General features: G+C 35.9%; 3 protein-coding genes across 6 annotated transcripts; 1 reads left to right on the top strand and 2 right to left on the bottom strand.

The window, feature by feature from the left end:
* The first annotated feature begins 901 nt into the window (after window positions 1-901).
* Window positions 902-10,204, top strand: LOC105178143 (polyamine-modulated factor 1-binding protein). Of its 4 annotated transcripts, none has more exons than XM_011101523.3 (3): window positions 902-1,059; window positions 2,604-3,466; window positions 9,782-10,204. In XM_011101523.3, exons 2-3 carry the CDS (start codon window positions 2,607-2,609, stop codon window positions 9,954-9,956), a joined length of 1,035 nt encoding a protein of 344 aa, XP_011099825.1. In that variant the 5' UTR covers window positions 902-1,059; window positions 2,604-2,606; the 3' UTR covers window positions 9,957-10,204. The 4 variants fall into 4 exon arrangements, with proteins under 4 accessions (XP_011099825.1, XP_011099828.1, XP_011099827.1 ...); XM_011101526.3 differs by having other exon boundaries at window positions 905-1,059; window positions 2,652-3,466; XM_011101525.3 differs by having other exon boundaries at window positions 905-1,059; window positions 2,614-3,466.
* A 360-nt stretch (window positions 10,205-10,564) lies between these two features.
* LOC105178385 (endoglucanase 24-like) lies at window positions 10,565-14,549 on the bottom strand. The gene is made up of 6 exons (XM_011101850.3): window positions 14,045-14,549; window positions 13,414-13,697; window positions 12,138-12,572; window positions 11,676-11,823; window positions 11,422-11,588; window positions 10,565-11,117 (listed from the first exon to the last, which is right to left on the bottom strand). The coding sequence occupies exons 1-6, from the start codon at window positions 14,289-14,291 to the stop codon at window positions 10,785-10,787; spliced, it is 1,614 nt and encodes a 537-aa protein (XP_011100152.2). The 5' UTR covers window positions 14,292-14,549; the 3' UTR covers window positions 10,565-10,784.
* Window positions 14,550-18,032: 3,483 nt separating this feature from the next.
* On the bottom strand, window positions 18,033-18,533 carry LOC105178387 (eukaryotic translation initiation factor 1A-like). Its single transcript, XM_011101851.3, has one exon. The coding sequence runs from the start codon at window positions 18,453-18,455 to the stop codon at window positions 18,033-18,035; it is 423 nt and encodes a 140-aa protein (XP_011100153.1). The 5' UTR covers window positions 18,456-18,533.
* Window positions 18,534-19,108: the final 575 nt, after the last annotated feature.

Here is a 19,108-nt window from a genome sequence, read left to right as displayed (position 1 = left end):
GGTGTAAATGATAATTGTGGAGGGAGTGTAAGTATAATTTTGAAATTTCTTTAAAAAAAGCATAATTTAGTATTTTAAAAAAGGTCTAAATATAATTAATCCTAAAAGATACATGTTAAAAGAAATATGACCTTTTGTTACGATAAAAGAAAGAATATTATTGATTTGGTTAGAGTAATGAGATAAATAATGCCAGCAGCGTAAGTGGGATAAAATAAAAACAAAACACTATGTTTGTTTTTATTTTTAAGTTATTTTCGGGACGAGTCAAAACATACCCAATGTTTGCCACCATTCAAAAACACCTTATTTAGATGTTTTAAACTGTTTTAGCACAAATTTATACATATATATACACCTAAATATATATAAATATATATAAAAAGACATGATTTGACTATGATTTGACAATAAATAGTAATTTTTATTTTTCAAAATACAATATTAAACATACAATACTTATTTTAAATTATATTCAAAAACAAATCCAAACATACATACTATCTATAACACACACTTATTCTTTGTTTTTCTCTCTCTATCTCCATAAAATACAACAAAATACTTAGAAAACAAATCCAAACATTATGAAAATATTTTCTAGTTTTCTTATATAATTTGTTGTTTTATTATTCGTATAAACTAGACATAACATAACGTAATCTAACAGAATATCAGTAATTTGAATGGATTTATGAAAAAGCACCACATAAATTATTAAAGGGCTATTAATAATTTGTTATCTATCAATTCTAGAATTTTAATTCCACCATCCATAATCCCGTCATTCGAGCCAAACGTGGCCTCTAAGAACAAAAGTCTGTAGTTTCAATCGTTTAAGAGGTGCTAATTGTAATTTGGTAAAAGGTGAAGGGGCCGATAGCAAAAGGCGGAGTAAAATACTACCTTTGGTCGCCTTCCCTTTCTTTCTCTTTTTTCATCATATATTTGTTAATAATCCTTCAATTAGAGGCCTGTTTTCTGACAATCCCTGTTGGACCCTCTTCGTCTTCATTTTCTCCCGTCAGAAGCTCCCAAAAATTTCCAGATATTGACAAGGTATCTAACATCATCTCTATTTTGTAGCTTGTCACGGATTTCGAGGCAAGAACCAATGGAAATTTGGGAACCTCTGAGTATGATATGGAAACGTTTCTTTTTATTTTAATTGGTTGAATCCGTGTGGAATGAATATGTTTCTTGTCAATGTGTGGAAATGTAGAATTTTGTTGGATCTTACTGTTAACGTAACTTTATGTTGTTGGGAACTTCTCGGAGTGTTTGGATTTTCTTGGTAGGTTTGTCACTTTTAAGAATTGAGATACTGGAAAGTGAGATTAATACATGATAATTCTGATTTTTTGACTAACTTTTTTACGTCCGTTGATTAGCAGAATTGGTAAATTGATTTGGGTTTTAGATAAGCTTCCAAGATATTGTTCTATTTTTTATTGGGCCTGCAATGTGTACGTTTTTCATGTGCTTTTTGATCTTATAAAGTCATTTAAAATTTGAAGGCGCAGCTAAAATTGCTTGGGCAAAATATCATATCTAGTTGTCAAGCTAGTGTAAATCTCTTTCTTCTGGTTGCATCAGCATATTGGCAGAAAAGTTTTCCTGCTTTTCTTCCTTGCGTTCACAGAGCCGGGGCAAGTCCTCCTGTCTCATTTACTAATGGCGTACAAAAAATTTCCTTTTCGTTTTCAAGGAGGAAAAGGCATTTTTTTCATCTAAAATTTTGTCGTATATATCTGTGACCAAGCATGAAAAACTTGTCTATATTTCTACCAACCCATACATGGTGTTTAACATTTGGCATCCGAGTTTCTTGTGATGCAGATCTAAGTATTCAAAAACCACATTTAAATTTGAATTGGCTCTTTGAGATATTCCATGTTGCATGGTCACTCGGAGAGACATTGATTTGGTGACATGCAGTAAACTTTTATAACATGGTCTGCAGCTGTACTGCTGGACCGGACCAATAATGATATTATGCTCGTATCACCTCATCTCTTGAATTCACCGTGACCTTGAAATGAAAAGACGATTCTCTTTTTGTGCACGTGGGGATCCATGCAGAGAAACATTTTCTTGATGTCCTTGGTTAGACTTTCTTAACATGAGACAGCTTTACTCTTGAGCAGGACCAATCATGAATTTGGCTCGTCCCATGTTCATCTTGACCTTGAAGTGAAAAGCAGATAGTAGTTTGTGCCTTGGAGCAAGCTCTTTTATGTCTTTTCTTTGACTGGGAAACACTTTCTATTCAAGTATCTGGTCTGTCATAATTATATGCAGCATGGTCCTGTTGTAGTCTTACGTGGAAATCTGCTTCATTTCAATGTTAAGCCACTTCTCATGTATTAACATGTTATAAGCTATGAAGTTTGCCAATGGCTAGACATAGTTCTATGAATTGTGTGAAACCTTATTCACCTTGCTACATTAGAGCCACAAAAGAATTATACTCAATTTTTGTTCTTTTTCTCTAAACAAGGTTGTTGCTTTGGATTGAAAACTTCTTATCATTTCATTGAATGTGATGATTAACCTTTCATTGATCTTTGTGGTTTGTCATTTCTTACACATTTACCTGGAAGGTAATGGCAGCTGAGGAAGATATTGATTTTCCAGCTTTGAAATCACAGTTAAACCAAACACAGACTAACTGGAATCAGGAGATGGAGAGGAGCCAGTCCCAAGTGGATGCCTTGCAACAGAAGCTTACGGAGGTAAAGGCTTGCATACAAGGGTCAGAGGCAGATGCAAAGAAGGAACTAAATGTTCTCTGGCGTAGAGTCAAAACTTCTGCGACATTATTGACATACTTAAAATCCAAAGCCAGAATCATGGCAGTTCCTCATTTGGCTCATACGTCTTGTGGTATCAAACAATTGGATGGTGTGGGCCTTGTCGATAAAAATGGTATACCATTGTCTGGATGGTCTAGGAATGTAGACATTTCTTCCTTTGACAGTGCTGATGAGGAAACATGGACAGCACTTAGTAGTGAGGAAGGTTCTCTTGATGAACAAGATGGAATCTATACTAGCGAATTACTCAAAAGTGTACAAATGGTTACAGATGTAATGGAAAGTCTTGTAAAGAGAGTTATCATGGCAGAATCTGAAACGGCTATTGAGAAGCAGAAGGTGACGGTAGGGCAGGAAGAAATTAAAAAGAAGGCAGTTCAAATTGAGAGCATGTCTATAAAACTAGAAGAGATGGAACAGTTTGCTATGGGTACAAATAGTATTTTGAATGAGATGAGACAGAGAGTTGAAGATTTGGTCGAAGAAACCTCTAGACAGAGGCAAAGAGCTGCCGAGAATGAGCAGGAGCTTTGCCGTGTTAAGCAAGACTTTGAATCCCTGAAATCTTATGTCAGCACTCTGATTAGTGTAAGGGAAACACTTCTTTCATCAGAAAAGCAATTTCAGACAATTGAAAAGCACTTTGAACGGTCAGTATCTCTAACTTCCATAATTTCTTTTAGTTTTTGGAATAGTTGGTGATTTTTTTTTTTTATTAGTGCTTGCCTTTTATTCATTGATCACGGCGATTACTAACTATTCAACTTTTCCCATTTATATTGCACTGCCTTCAGTTCTTTTTTTCGTATTGCTTTCATATTTGTGCTTGTAGTATTTTATTTTACTTTTCATTTGCTTCCCCATCCATTAGTAGAAGAATAGACATACATTTAGTACTCACTTATGCTGAAAGATGAGCCTAAGATGGAACCCTGCTGAGTACTTTGCAATGCAGTCAACCCTAGAAATGTTTCAAGTTAAGTCTTTGTGTTCACAAGAAAGAGTGATTGTTTCTTTATTCTAATTACAAGAATCACATTAAGAATGATTCTTTTGAATAACCCAGTTCCACTTTCCTAACTTCTTGTTGTTGACAGCTTCTGTATAGCAACCTTCCATATCCCAATGGCAACATCTTCCACCAAAAGATCTTCTGCTTTCTTCTTTATATATCACCTTATATATACATGATGGCAGATACTACAAGGAAGAACTTGGGAGAAGGAAAATTACAATTATGTATTCAGTACCTTATGACAACCGGAGCAACTTGTCTCGAAACATGTAGCTTTTCATTGACCACTTATATCCATCTTGCTTGATGACAAGGCACCTTCTGAATACTATGGATATAACATGGAGGTCAGGCTTTTTCCCTCCACTTATGAACTTTCTAAAGCCTAAATAAAGAAGTATTGGTCATTGCCAAACCCTCACTTAGGTAAAAACCACTTTACTTCAAAAAAGGGAGGTGCCACTGTTAACCACCATAGCTGCTGAATTATGGAGTCTTGAGTTCTTCTTGTCACCTATTGCCTTAAGTTGTCCATTGTGCAACTGAGATAGACTTTATGTTTAGATTGGAAACTATTCTCTTAGTACTGTTGCATTGTTTACACTTGCAACTTCATACTTTACCATATAAGTGATGGACATATGCTTCAAACACTTGCTTCCTTTGGTAACACATGTGAAATGGTTTAAAACCATCATGATTCACATGAGAGAAGGTAGTTAATTTTGGCTCGTAAGTATATGTGAAATATATTGATGCTGCATGAATCATGTTGAAACACTATTGGTGGGACAATAAAAAGGACACCAAATTGAGGTAATCGATTGAAAGACCATCTTTCCAACACATCTGCATGTCTTAGGATGTGGATCTAGTGGTACCTTGAGATGCTCAACATTAAAGACATTGACATAATTGTCACAGAGAATGATATCCACATGAACAGTTAACTTCTTCACTGGACCTCTAAAAACAAAGCTTTCATGAGGAACAGTACCACTGTTTGATGCCTTCTTAGAATGAAGAAGAGATGCATCTGCCTCATGCTTAAATGCTTTGTGGAATAGGATAGAAGGTTCTTAAATTGTTGTTGATTTCCCACCAGTTACACTCATAGTTATTAAAGGCACAAAAAAGCGCTCGCCATGGCGCAAGGCGTACGAGTTGCAAGCCCAGTGCCATCTTCAGAAAATAATTATATACTTTTAATAAAGCATTGGTAAAATATCACTAACAACCCTGTATCAATACAAAATATATATGTCAATTCTCATTCAAGTAAAAGTTACATTGATTTGACACCATTAGTAATAAAAAGATTACAATATCATGAACTAATCCGAACACCTTCAACTTTCAATTTTACATGAAAATCCATACAAAAACAAAAGCACTTATTCCACTTGGAACCGAAAATTTATACCAAAGACATCTTTAATGTAATTTATTGAGTCTTTTGTTAACAGCCTCAAGGTCCCTACCTGCTCTTTCCAGGAAGAGATATCGTATTTAAGTCTAACTCAGGGCAACTTTAACTTACGTGTCCCCTATGATTAAAGAGGATCCATGTCTATGTTGTACCTGGAATAAGTTTAATTTGTGTATGATGCTGAACGTCAATGTTATTGTTTATTGTGAATGAATTGCATGAAGTGCTGGAAAATTTTACTTTCCTATTGGGATATCTCCATTGTTGTATGTGGCGCTTTTGTTGATACCGCATTTTCTTCTCCTTTTGCACTTTTACACATCTTATACATATTTAATCAATCATGTATTTTCATGAATAGTAGGAAGCCTCTGTCACGTATTGAATTATAAAGCTTAAAGGTATTGAATTATAAAGCAGGATGACAAAATCTTTCTCAGTATCAAGGAAATAAATTAACAAAATCTCAAAGTTGATTTATGCTATTTGTAACATTATATAGTATGTATTTTATGACTAGATGGAAGCCTAGGCTTAGGTATGAATATTGCACAGTAGGATTACAAAATCTTTCTCAGTACCAAGACTCAATGAATCAACCAAATCTCAAAGTTAACTTATTCTATTAGCAACATTATTTTCTACCTCTGATGTGATTTGATCAAAGCTGTACCTGACTCGAAGGTGGTTGTCCCAGTTTTGTTATCAATCTACCAAAGGATTAGCATATACTCTTTTAGTTAATTTGCAATTGAATGTACTAGTTACTATAAATTTGTTTCAATTTGAATGTTCTCATATGATTCGGCACAACAGTTTTGGTTTGCATTTTCCATCATATATATCTTGCTTTTTAATTTTTGATAAGTGAGGTTCACCTTTGTGTTTTCTCCATGTGCTTGTGTGTCTCACTATGTCCCCACTCCTTGCTTGTGTCCTAGCTATTGATATATTTGCTTAATTCAACTAAGAAGTTGGCGGAAAAAATGTGATGATCAGGATAGTACTTAGTCCAATAAAATTGAGAATGCAGAAATCCTATTCTATAACCTGAAATGAATACGCCAATTGTTGTATGTCATGTAAAGTATAAGTTATCTAATCTCTGGCAACTCAAGAAAGCAATATCTGTACATACTTTACTGGAATCTGATACTATATAACTAAGACAATAGAGGGATCAAGAGTAAGAAACATAATGGGTTATTTTTGGACAAGCACTTGGAGATGGATTAATCCTTAGAAGAAATGATCCATGTTAATTGTTGGGAGACCATGAACACTTTTAGATTACTATAGCAGTTGCAGAATCCTTCCAACAGTCTAGGTGGATGATTTTATTTAGTTGGTATAACAAATCGATTGAAATTGTTTTAAGTAGTATTTGTATTTACTTTGGATTAAGGAAAAGATTCCTTGCACGACTAGGAAAGCTGGGGCCTGAGAGTATATTTAAACTTACTGCTTTGATTTTTAGGGGACATTTCATATAAAAAAAACTATAAAAGCATTCAAGTCTTTTGGGGTTCTGTAATGAAACTATATGTTTGATTCCTTTAGGGGATATTTAATATTTATATTGCACGTTATTGAGAATAGTAGATTTTATAAGATTCTTCTGTCTTCTGAAGTCTTTAGCTAATCATTAGATTATTTTAATCCGCCGCCATTTTAGGATTCCATTCTTTATTCCCTCCAGGTCCACATCAAAGGAACATGTCGGAAATTGTTATCAATTTGATTCTAGGCCACTAGACCTTAATGTTGGATTTGAATCAACAATGAGATGTGCTGATATTTAGGGTAATGTAGTCTTTAATATTAGAAAGCAAGGCCAATAACCTTTAGAAACTAGCCGCTGCCTGTAGATGACAGCTCTTTTGCTTTATGTGACTTCATGAGGCGCAGATGCAGTTTATTGGACACTCTTCTATGTGATGATATACATAAATAAGTATCTATTGACTAGATTTCTTTTACATAGAACATAAGCTTATGTTTTTGAGATGGAAGCATGTTTCTTCCTAGTATAAGATCCTCTATTTTTCATCCAGTTAGTAAGAATGTGATGTATGAATGAAAATATCAAAAGATCATTGTAGTAAAATACTGAGTTATCAAAGCTGGAGATTTGGTGTTTAAACTTCAGTTCAATCACCAAACAAGCGTCTGGATTTTGGATCTTAGGCCAGCATCTGGAACACACAAATAAGCAAATACGAACAGGTCAAAGTGATTTTGATCTACCCTTGGTTCAAGACTTGGAAATTTTAGTTTTTTCTTTTTAGTAAAGAGAATTTGGTTTATTTGCTATCTGCTTAGGATTCCTCACATTAATTTAGTTCCCGTATTTTTTGCTTTGTGTAAATCCGGTCTCAACTACGTAGAACACCTCCAGTTGCTGATTGCATTGAATTATTGATTTTATTTCTCTAATTTGATGGCTTAATTATAGTTTGGCTTTATTTTAATTTCGCACAGTTTTTGTTGAAGCGCTTTGTCCCATATCAGAATATCTGTATGGTTTCCCACTATGGTGACGCAAAATATCATCTTAAGAATCTAGATTTATCTGCATGCTTTAGATGCAATACTGGTTTTATATCATGAAAATAACAGCTATAAAATAATGTAAATAAAGACAACAAAAATATTGTTCCATATAAAAGAGGAGGCACTCCAAGGCGTGCCTTAGCTTATAGAAACTTCAGAAGTTTTTCTTGAACATCTCCCCACTTATTGTAAAGAAAAGAAAAGAAAAGACTGAAAAGTGAAAATAGGTTTTTAAAATGCAGTAGGAATTTATGTTTAAGAAATATTCTTTTCCTAACCAAGGCAAATGAAGGTCTCTTCGGATTAATGTTCAACAAGCTTGTCAATGTAAAAGCATGGATTTAATTTATATAAATGAACCACAATGTATAATTAAGGAAGAGATAACTCAAAAAATCATGAATTTTGCATGAGATTCCCATTATAAATTTTATAACTAACGTGGGAGATGAAGAGAATGGGTGTTCGTGCTGCAAGGTTGTTGTTAGTAAGCTTGGGACAGGCAGAATGCCTTGTCATTTTGTTCACCACATGGAGAAGAACTATATTCCCTGGCATTATCTGTATTCTCTCTAGCTGGTACTTTGGTTGACTTCTTTCATGCTGATTTTGAACTAATGCAGATGGATATTATGTGATTCGAACCATATCAGGGCTAAAAGCCTTTCATATTTTAACTATTGCAGAAATCTTCATCGTTTTATGAAATAAGCTAGACAGAGAAAACTGTTTAGACCCCTATTCATGATTTTCACAGAATCTGAGTTAACCATGCACATTTATGTTGTAGGTTTATAAGCTTATGGGAACTTTCATATGGAAAATTTAGTTGTGCTCTCAACCAGCTTGTTTATTACCTTCACATGCACATTTGGTCCTATAAAGGAAATCGGTCTTTGGGTTTATGGACTACCATAACATTCAATCTGAAAAGTTCCATAGACAACTGCTCTACTGCTCGTACATCCACCTGTTTCCCGCTTCTCTTCCCTGTACCATGCTCTCTAATTTAGATTACCGATTCCCAAAGTGTGTACTTTGTCTTCACGTGACTGAGATCAAAATATTTTGTGGATATAATTACTATACATTTACTCGCTCATTTGTTGTCTTTCCAAGTGGTTCTGAAACCTTTGCAGGTAGTGAATGAAGAGTTAAGTTTTAAAACATTCATATGATTATCATGGAGCAAGGATATTGAATAACATGCATAATACTTAAAAATGTGATTAACAGGGATTAGGAATAGGTTATGGAGTCTGACAGACGTTCTCCGGTGCATTCTTAGAAGCCAACTGCTAACACTTACCCTATTTGGCCTTGGTGATGAATTCTTTGATTGCATAATTATTACCAAAAGGAAGATAAGAGGATGCTATGTATACCTTTAATGCTTGATTATACATGTTTGGTTAGTTAGCTTAATTATTTGTAAAGCACTTAGTGCTTGCGATGTTATAATCAACTTGCCTCTAATTCAAGATAAGATCAGTTTTTATGGTCCCCGTCTCGTGGTTCTGCCTTTAGGTGGTAGTCACATATCGTAAAGTGGAGAATGTGTTACTTAGGTGCAGTACATAAATGATATTTGCAGCATTCTGTGAATTAGCATATCTTGATATTCTAATGTCAGATTGTGAAGGTACTTATAGTTTGTAGGATTGTTTTATTGTTGAGGTATTCGGGATAATTGCAACACTTATCACCTATAAACTAAATGCTGTCCTTAAATATAACAATCAAGGTTTAGACCCTTAAGGGCTAATTAAATATTTTTTTCCTGGTCCTTGTCTTTCTATTTTCTTCACCTTAAATTCTGATAAATCAATTGGCCACTGCAATAAGCAGTCTGTCCCTTGAGAATTTTCTGTTCTTGTTTGTTTAGAAGTACTGTTGACTGTGTCTGGATAGAATACAAGTTTCCTGTCTAGGAAATTTACTTTATGCTGTTGTCTTGGAAACAACCAGGCTCGTAGCAAAAACATCACAGTTGGAAAACGAGAAGATGCAAAAGGAGGCTGAGGTCCAGAAACTCATGGAAGAGAATGTGAGGCTGAGTGCTCTACTGGACAAGAAAGAAGCCCAACTTGTGGCGATGAACGAGCAGTGTAAGGTTATGGCACTGAATGCTTCCAGTATTTAGTTTAGCATTCTTAACTCCCCCTGAGAGAGCTGCCTTTCTGACGCGACTGTGTCAGATGAATTCGGATTGCCTCTTTATTTTCAAACAAGAATGTTTGCTATTTCGTTGTACTTCCTCATTGAGAAGTGTTCAGTTTGATAGGACTCAAAGCTTGTACTGTTAGGACTGTTTTCCAATTTGTTCAGTGCAATGTGTGATTGTCATAATATTGTCTCAATACATTGAAGTGACCGTTGGCTTGTCGTTTCTTTTGCTTGCTTACATCTTTTACAGAAGTTTTCTGTTTTCTTGCCCTTCATTATCGTAAACGCAAAGGAGATGTTCTTTCCGAAAAGTAATAATATCATTCCTGGCAAATGATGTCTCTGATGTCCTGCTCCTTGTATCTGCGGAAATGTACATTATCATAAGTTAACTTTTGCATGATTGTTTTATACAGTTCAATTCTGGCTGAAAAAGTTCAATGTCGTATGCTGAATCTCAACTGTATTAGAAGCCATAATATCATAGAAAATATAACAAAATTAAGGTGTAAGCAAAATCCTGATAACTTACTCATTTGATATGTTTAATATGTAGGGAAATGAAACAAAATATTACCCACAAAGTGAGACAACATGGACCAATTGGAGTTAAGTATGAATCACGTAGTTACAAAACTGTCCAAATACAGCAGTAATTATTGTACACAAATTAGTTGGACTCACGACATAATTAACAGAAGTGTAAAGGAGTAAGCAGAGGAAGGATTGATTGGCTGATAAACTAGCTCATCAATGTGGTCACCTAAACAGTATCCCATATATGTACAGTTTGCCAGAAGAAGAGTTACAAGAAAGAGTGAACTACTGAAGAGTTGGCGATGAGCCCTGAAAGGAGACCAACCAAGACTGCACTATTATAAGTCGTTGGTTCAGCTTGCGCAGTGTTGTTGCGGGAGTCGATGTAGCTATCGTTTTGAAATGGTCCTCCTACAAGTGCTCCGATTGCTACATTCGGATTGGGAGCTGTTGAACTCAGCCACATGAATCCATCGCTGCAGCCCGTTTTGGCATCTGTAGGGATCGAAGCACCCCTGTGATGTACGTATTGAGGGTAGCTGCTTCCGTAGCCCACAAGGTAGCTCATGTTCATTGGATTGTTTCCTAACACGTAATCCGCCTGAGGAGGTTGAGATTGTAAGATCAAGTTTTGTTCAAAAGTCAATTTCTTGAGACCAATGAGGTTTAAGTATCCGTCGTCTTGTGGCATCTAAAACCAATGTTCTTGAGTATGATACACAGTTTTCTGTTTGCATCTTTGTTGCTAAAATGTAACTTCTACGGCATATATTTGAATCCATGCAACATGCAGAGAAATGTTTCCTCATGATTCTAAGATACTGATACACTACGGCATATAAGGAGACTGTTTTCCACTGTTCCCTATAAGCGCCCCTAAGACATAGTTTTGATGACAGAATTACCTGCATGATGGCGAGATTTCGTAGGTCCATTGGCTCATAAAGCTCTCCATCACAGTACAAATTTCTTGTATGAGAGGTGAGCATATAATCACTATATACAAGTGCCAGAAATGCAGAGGCAACCGGGTATTGTAGAGCATCCCACTCCCTCACCCATATTAGACCACCTGCATCAGAGTACAAAACTAAGACGAATGCATTGGGTTTGAGTCTTTAAGAGGCTCCACATTCTCCTAAAATACGTAGTTACGTACCTTCGGTTCTATATGATGTTGCTGATGATGAACTTGACAGAAGCCCACACATAACAACCTCAGCCGTTTTTCTATACAGCTGGAGAGCAATGTTGTCTTCACCTCGAATCTCTTTTGACCCAAAAAAGTTCACTCTGGATAGCAGAACCTGACCGTGGAAGTTACAATGCACACCGTTTAACAGACAGACAGCAGAGAAAGACATAAAAAACACCCTTTAGCAAAAACAAGAGCAATGAGACCTACTGATGCGGGAGAAAGCGAGCTTCTTATTCAAAAGTTTAGTGGTTGTGTTACCTTTTTTCTTTTTCTTTATGAGATATTGGTGTTTAACAATGATTTCAATGTGGGGTAAAATGTGCTTAAGCGCATAAATAAACCTGTTTGATGCAAACTTTCAGCTTCAACCAGCTGACTTAGAATTTTTTGCTGTTCCAAAACTGAATAGAATTCTAAGAATACCTGAGTCCCAGCAAGTTTGTCATCCCAAGAAAACCATGTTGGTGTTCCCCAGTTAGCAAAGAAATTGCCTTCAACAGTCACATACGTCAGATATGACTCATCTCCAGTCGCATGATAAAGCCAAGCTGCCGCCCACAAGAGCTCGTCACCGAATCCACTCGAGTTGTAGAAGTCCTGGACTTTTGGAATACTGATGCTGTAAGATCCTCTATACGAATCCGCAAACGTGAATAGTTTATGAGCATGGTCGAGAAGCAGCATGGAGTAGGCAGAGTTGGTGGACCGGAATACTAAAGAGGCAGAGGCCATAGCTGCTGCAGTTTCTGCTGCGACGTCTGATCCAGGATAGGATGTGTTCACTTGTGTTAGAGGTCTTGTTTCTGTCATTGCTTCAGGTCTTTCCCAGCATTTGTGGTCCAATTCAGGGTCTCCCACCTTAACACCAAAATAAACATAAACAAACTTATCAGTATTTTCTTGCAGGTCATACAACACGCTCCTTGTGAAAACACTAATAGGAAAAAAAAACACCGAGAAAAAAAGCGAATGTAACCCCCTAAATTTTTGAAAAAATGGCAAGATGAGCCCCTAACACGTGATGCAATGAGCTTCTCTTTAAAAATTTAGGGGCCACGTAGCCGTTACTTTTTAGGGGGTTTTGTTGCCTATAGTGCTTTCAAAGGGGGATACAAAGCAATTGACCCTTTCCTTGCACAGGACATATGCTGGGAATACAATGGCTAAAGTTTCAGCAACTAGTCGTCTAACAAGCTTGAATGTGTTTTTGACAACTGAAAACACTTTAACACTGAATATGTTCGACCACTATGATTGATATAGTTCAAAGTTGTGGTATGAGTCAAATATCAGTAAGTGTTGCTGAACGTAAAATGCAGTGTATTGTGATATATACCGGCTACATAAAACAAATGCATTTTAGGGTACTAAAAGTTTGATAAAACTAGGAAAAAATTCTGCTCATCCAGTTCAGTACATTGAAAGAGAAATAGAAGTATCAAACTTGAATTTATAACAGAAAACAATTCATTAACACAAGCAAACTTTCATTGTAGCATTTAAGAATCGTTTAATTTCATTATCGGTTGTAGCATTCAAGACAACGAGATAGTATCAAATATTACCCGGTAATGTTGTCCTTTCAGATATTCTTGGGTCAGAAAGGCAAGCCAAACATATACTGAGAAACAGTTTGTTTTTGTAAGACCAGGTTGGGAGAAGAGATTGCAAGAACAGAGAGGAGCATAATAAAAAAAACCTGCACATAGAAGAGATTGGGAAATGGATGTGCATTGATGAGATAGTCAGTGATCCACTTGAGGGAATCCTGAGCGTTTTCCAGCTCTTTCACCTCTTTCATATGGTCTCCGTACTCAAGAATAGCCCATGACAAAACTGTAGCAGTGAATGCCATTGGAAATCCGAACTTCATCAGATCCCCAGCGTCATAGAGCCCTTTCGACAGATCCAAATTCGCGTCTTGTCCATCTTCCAACCCTGAATCCCCTCTCCAACTAATCCTATTCTTCACCAGCTTACCAGCTACACAAAACACACACACAACTCTAGGATTAATCAGTTGTAGCCCATGTAAAAAGGGTAGTTATATGCAACAAACTACTGTAAAAACACTAATAGGCAAAACACACTGCTAACGGAAAAGCACCAAACGACTCATAATACGAGAGAGAGTGAGCTTCTTCTTTAGGAGTTCAGGGCTCCCGGTACTGCTTTATATTGTTTAGATGAGTTTTGCTCTGTTTTCACAAGCTTTAACACCATGTTAACAACATGCACATAAGGTTCATGACATTACAACATTGTATTAGGCTAAGAAGACATACAAGAAAAAGAGGATCAACATTCAAGACTAGATGCATTAACCTTACATTTCTGGACATCGAAAAACTGTAGGGCAATGGCTAGAGCATCAGAATACTTTTCAACTACTCCTGGATGCCTCCGAGAATGATGAAACAAAACATTCAAATGTCCGAAATTCCTTCCGAGAGTGATGTAAGAAGCAGCGATGACTAGAGTTGCAATAGCCAGCACAAGAAGCCACCATCCCCATCCTCTGGCGGCCTTCAGCTTTTCATCAGTTCCCATGCATTCAAGTTGCAGAATCCTGCCCATCTAACGCCATCCTCTTGGACTACCAACGATCAATATATTGAGTTTCTTGCACTTAGATTGTTGCAGTGTGCAAGTTTCTTGCATCATATGATGTCCCATTCCTACCAAGAAATCAGTTGACAGGCCGGCAGTTGATACCGTTATTGGACAAAGATCGAATCTGCTGAGGTAAAACGGATAGCCCGGCTTGTCGTTTTTCATGAAATAAGAGTGAGGTTGTCTTCTAGTGTTTCAGTATCAGTTTGAGAATATAAGAGTGAGGTTGTCTTCTAGTGTTTCAGTATCAGTTTGAGAACAATACGGAGAGAATCACAGAGATATATATTTATATATTCTGTTGCTTGTTTTGTCTGTCGTTGATAGCAATATTACAACTAACACGTGGAGATTCCAAGCGATCTCATTTCATTAGAATATATGTCCAAACACCACAAAAAGATAATATATATTCATTTTGATATATTAAGTATTATCATTATTAATTTTTTATTCAAAACTTGCCATGTGTCCTCCAAAATTCTCAACATGAATTTTTTAAATACTTCATTTTGCAACGGCTTTTCAAATGGTTTGTATAATTTAAATTTGTACCGACCTTTGGAACAACCTTTGTAACGGCCTATTGAAATAAAAAATCCCACCACCCTTTTTTATTTTGCCGCGATTAATTTCGTATGTAACGGCTTTTAAATTTGGCTGTTACAAAATTTCTTTTCCCTCCATTTTTCCCTTGGCGTCCAAAGTTTGCCGTCTAAATTGTAACGACCATTGTAATAGTCTTTTCATTTTTTGGTCATTTCAAATTAATAATTTTTCTTGAAAATAAAATAATTTTTTTAATTTTAAAACACAATATTATTTTGCAATATTTCATTATAAAACTCTTGATTATATAGCCTCTTATTCATCAGTCTCGTAGTCCTCGAAGCTATCTTTATCATCTTCATTATCAGTTTGACCATGTTGCGTCCACGATGTACCTGCATTCTACTGATGTGCAATCGAAAGATCGACAATAATTTGTATACCATCAGGATCATAGAGATCGTACGTCTGACTATCTGTAGCAACTTCAGGGACTGGTACGACTTCTTCCGGCTGATATGGGATATCAGTCTGCCAAGACTTGGTTATATGGTGTGAAAATAATGTGCCGACATGAATAAGTACGACCGTACTGCCGGTGTGTCGCAAAACCATTTGTGCACAGACCCAACCTAACATTATGCGGCTTTTATACAAAATTGAGATACGTCTGGTTAAAATGCTTCTGAGCCTCTGCATCGGATGGATGGATGATGGGGAATAAGCGGCAGGTACGTAAGGACAACATACGGGTACTTCTTGCAGCGTGAGTCTCACTCTCGGGTCGGCTTGTACCTACCGTCTCCACAAAACTTGCAGTATTCCAAATCGAAGTTGTCTTTTTAGTACGACATACAACCATTCTTAAACTTATCAATCTTCTCAATGGGTAAATCCAAATCCTTTATCAACTTTTTCGTGCTATAGTAATCTCTTGGCAGGGTGTGATTGAGGGACAATATTTTATTAGCCCATTGAGATATTCGATCATATGATCGCTCAGAAATATGACCGTCGGCTTGACATCCACCAACTCAGTAATAGATGCCAATTGAGATTGGATGCAACCGTTCCACAATAACTGGTTGACAACATGCACTACATCATAAAAACAGTCTGCCAACCCTAACTCATAATCATAGGGGTCACCGCACATAATAATATGAACTAGGACCAACATTAATACGACAGGACCTCGTACCATCATCAGGCATACCATTGTGAGAAGAAGAAGAATAACACGGCCCGACTACATAAAAAACCATCATTTACGCCCAATCCATTTGTTGTTCATCATCGGTGTGAATAATTTCCCTCGATCATGAGTAGCTGGGATTTGCTCCTCCGACACTGAAGGGGCAGTCACAACATCGCTATGAAAAGTCTAATTATAATATTCTTGCATAAATCCACGCATACACAAGTGATAACTGACATCGTCGGGTGTTCTGAACTTTGTATTTTTTGACTTTCGGTAAGAGCACCTAAATTTGTCTTCATCCATATGTCCACAATGACACTTAGCTATTTTATGAAAGTCTTAACCCCATACTCAAACTCCGATGTAAGACCTGCCTTCCCTCGGAGGTTCTTATCATACATCCATCTCCTCAGTTCTCATAACATGAGTATATATATATATATATGTATATATCACTATATATTCACATGTATATATATAATTATATAATTCGACAACCTATAAATTTATAAATATTACATTACACTATTTAGGTTTACATAACATATGAGATCAAAAATCATAATAACTAAAATAAGTAAACTACAATTGATTTAATTAAACACAAAATGATTAAATTAGTCGTTGTTACCTGGTCAACCAACTTAAGAGATGATCAGCAGTTGACGGTCCAAAAATTAAATAATTAATAATCAACCTGATTAATTGTATATGCACGAAAATTAGAATATTGAGAGTGTGTGTGGTTAATAAGAATCTTTACAACAAATGAAATGAAATGAAAATAATTTGCAAAATAGTTATATATAATCTATTTTGTAACGGTCTTTCTAACGGCTTTTGAAATGATTAAATTAGCTGTTAAAAAATGTAATTATTATCATGTTCGCCTTTGGAATGGCTTTTTTTGTAATACCATCTATAAAAAAAGCCGTCCCTAATGACTTGATTTTTGTAATACCTTCTTATTGTACTTTTTCTTGTTGTTTTTGTCACAGTAAGTGTAACGACTTTTAATTTTTTCTTAAGACCATTATAAATATTACACACCGTTTCAAAAATAATAGATAAATAGTAACGCCAAGTATATGTAATGTGTTTTTGTAACGACTGGCATAATGCGAAAAGTTGGCCGTCCCTAATTTCAGAAATCATTACAAATTGTAACGGCTTTACGGATACAAAAAATTATAACGAATTCTTCAACAGCTTCGACCATTACAAAGAAAGTAAATTTTTATCAGCCTTTCCATGATGTCATTACATCCAACTCTTTACAAATACATAACAAAATTCGTGCGTATGTATAGCCGTTACAAATCCTAATCTTTTTGTAGTGATTATCCAATCACTCTATTCAAAATGTATTTAGTATAATATCTACTGAGCCTATCACAATCTAACAATAAAATTATCATAATACTAAATTTTTTATAATATATTTTAAAATATAAAAAATTATTCATATCAAATTTTGTGGCACACAACTAACGAAAATGAGAGTGAACCGTTGTGAGTTTAGTAGGGTCAAAGGCTGCCGCAAAATCTTGCATGGTGATTGGATTTGCTTTTCGGGTGTGTTGTTTTATTTTATGGAAATAGAGAGAAAAAAACAAAAATAAATAAGTATGTTTTGGAAATAATGTATGTTTGAATTTATTTTTATAGATAATTTAAAATATAATTAAATAAATTTTGCACCTCAGAACTATGCATTTTGTCTCATTTACATCCCTAAAATATGAAAGGTAACAAAAACATCCCTGATAAAATAATTTAGCATTACGAGACAAAAATGCCCTACTCACTTACCACTATACTTTTTTATTCTACTTTCTAAAATATGTTTTATTAAAATATTAAAGGCGTATATAGTAAGAGTAGCAACTTATAGAGCGGGAGAGTTTAGTTTTTCAGTTGAGGTGTATATATATATCTGATTGTATCAGTCTTCTTCAAGACAAATTAACAGTGTTCTGGTTTCTTGATTTTGAGTTCCCTGCTTCTGGTTTTTCTTCCAAAATGGAAGTAGTTCTTCTTGAATTGCAAATCCACGCCATTTTCACATCCGGCAGCCTTGCTTCATCAGGCATGTATTTCAAGATTACATCAGCCTTGTCATCTTGATAATCGCGGAGGCCGACGAGGATAATATCACCGGCAGCAATCCAGACCTTCTTGTGCATCTTGCCACGGATATGGCACAAGCGCTTAACGCCATCGATGCCCATGGCCTCACATCTGCCGTTCCCGAGTATACGCAGGACCTGTGCGTACTCCTGGCCGTCCTCCTTGAACACCAGCTCTCGCTTCTCATCATCGGCTTCGTTCTTTCCCCTCTTCCGATTCTTACCTCCCTTTCCCTTGTTCTTCGGCATCGCTGCAGCAAAACCCTATATCCGACGGCTCCCCTTGTTTCCTTGATGAATTTCTTGATTTTTCTTCTTGATGCTTCTTATCCGAGAGAGACCTGAGTTTGTTTCTTTATATTATTTTATATATATATATAGTCTCTTTCTCTCGACATGGCCGTTTCTTCGGTTTGTTTGTGGGCCATTTCTACATGTATTTCTTTCTGCAGCATTGTATCCTCCTGAAGGGTTTCTGTCAGAATGGTGGTCGTTATTTTGGAGTGTATACTCTACTCATTGCACAAATCATGCTGAAGCAATAGGAGACTCTTCATCAAAGGTTTTGCTTAATATAAATTTGTTTAACCGCCACCAACCCATTCATTTTCACTTTCTAAATTCTCTCGGAAGGGTTTTTCTTTTCGCTTGAGTTTCCGGCTTTCTTCTCCCATCAAGAATCAAGATTTCTTTAAACTGATCCCTCCGCCTTCTGTTCGTCTGTTAACTATTTTGTAGCCCATCTTCTCTTTCTTCTCTTGTTTTTTGTTTTTTGTCATCATGGAGCACTGGGATCCTCAGATTTCTTAAGAAATTTGTGAATGTTCTTGAGTGATTTCTTGATTTTTTTTTTTTTGTTCTAAATTGATTTCTTGAGGTTTTTTCTATTTCTTTATTTATTT

The sequence above is a fragment of the Sesamum indicum genome, linkage group LG9 (assembly GCF_026168435.1).
Source record: "Sesamum indicum cultivar Baizhima isolate 11 linkage group LG9, ASM2616843v1, whole genome shotgun sequence".
In the NCBI taxonomy this organism is placed as follows: domain Eukaryota; kingdom Viridiplantae; phylum Streptophyta; class Magnoliopsida; order Lamiales; family Pedaliaceae; genus Sesamum; species Sesamum indicum.
The sequence above is the reverse complement of the archived record's forward strand: the minus strand, read 5'-3'. Positions and strand labels throughout refer to the sequence as shown.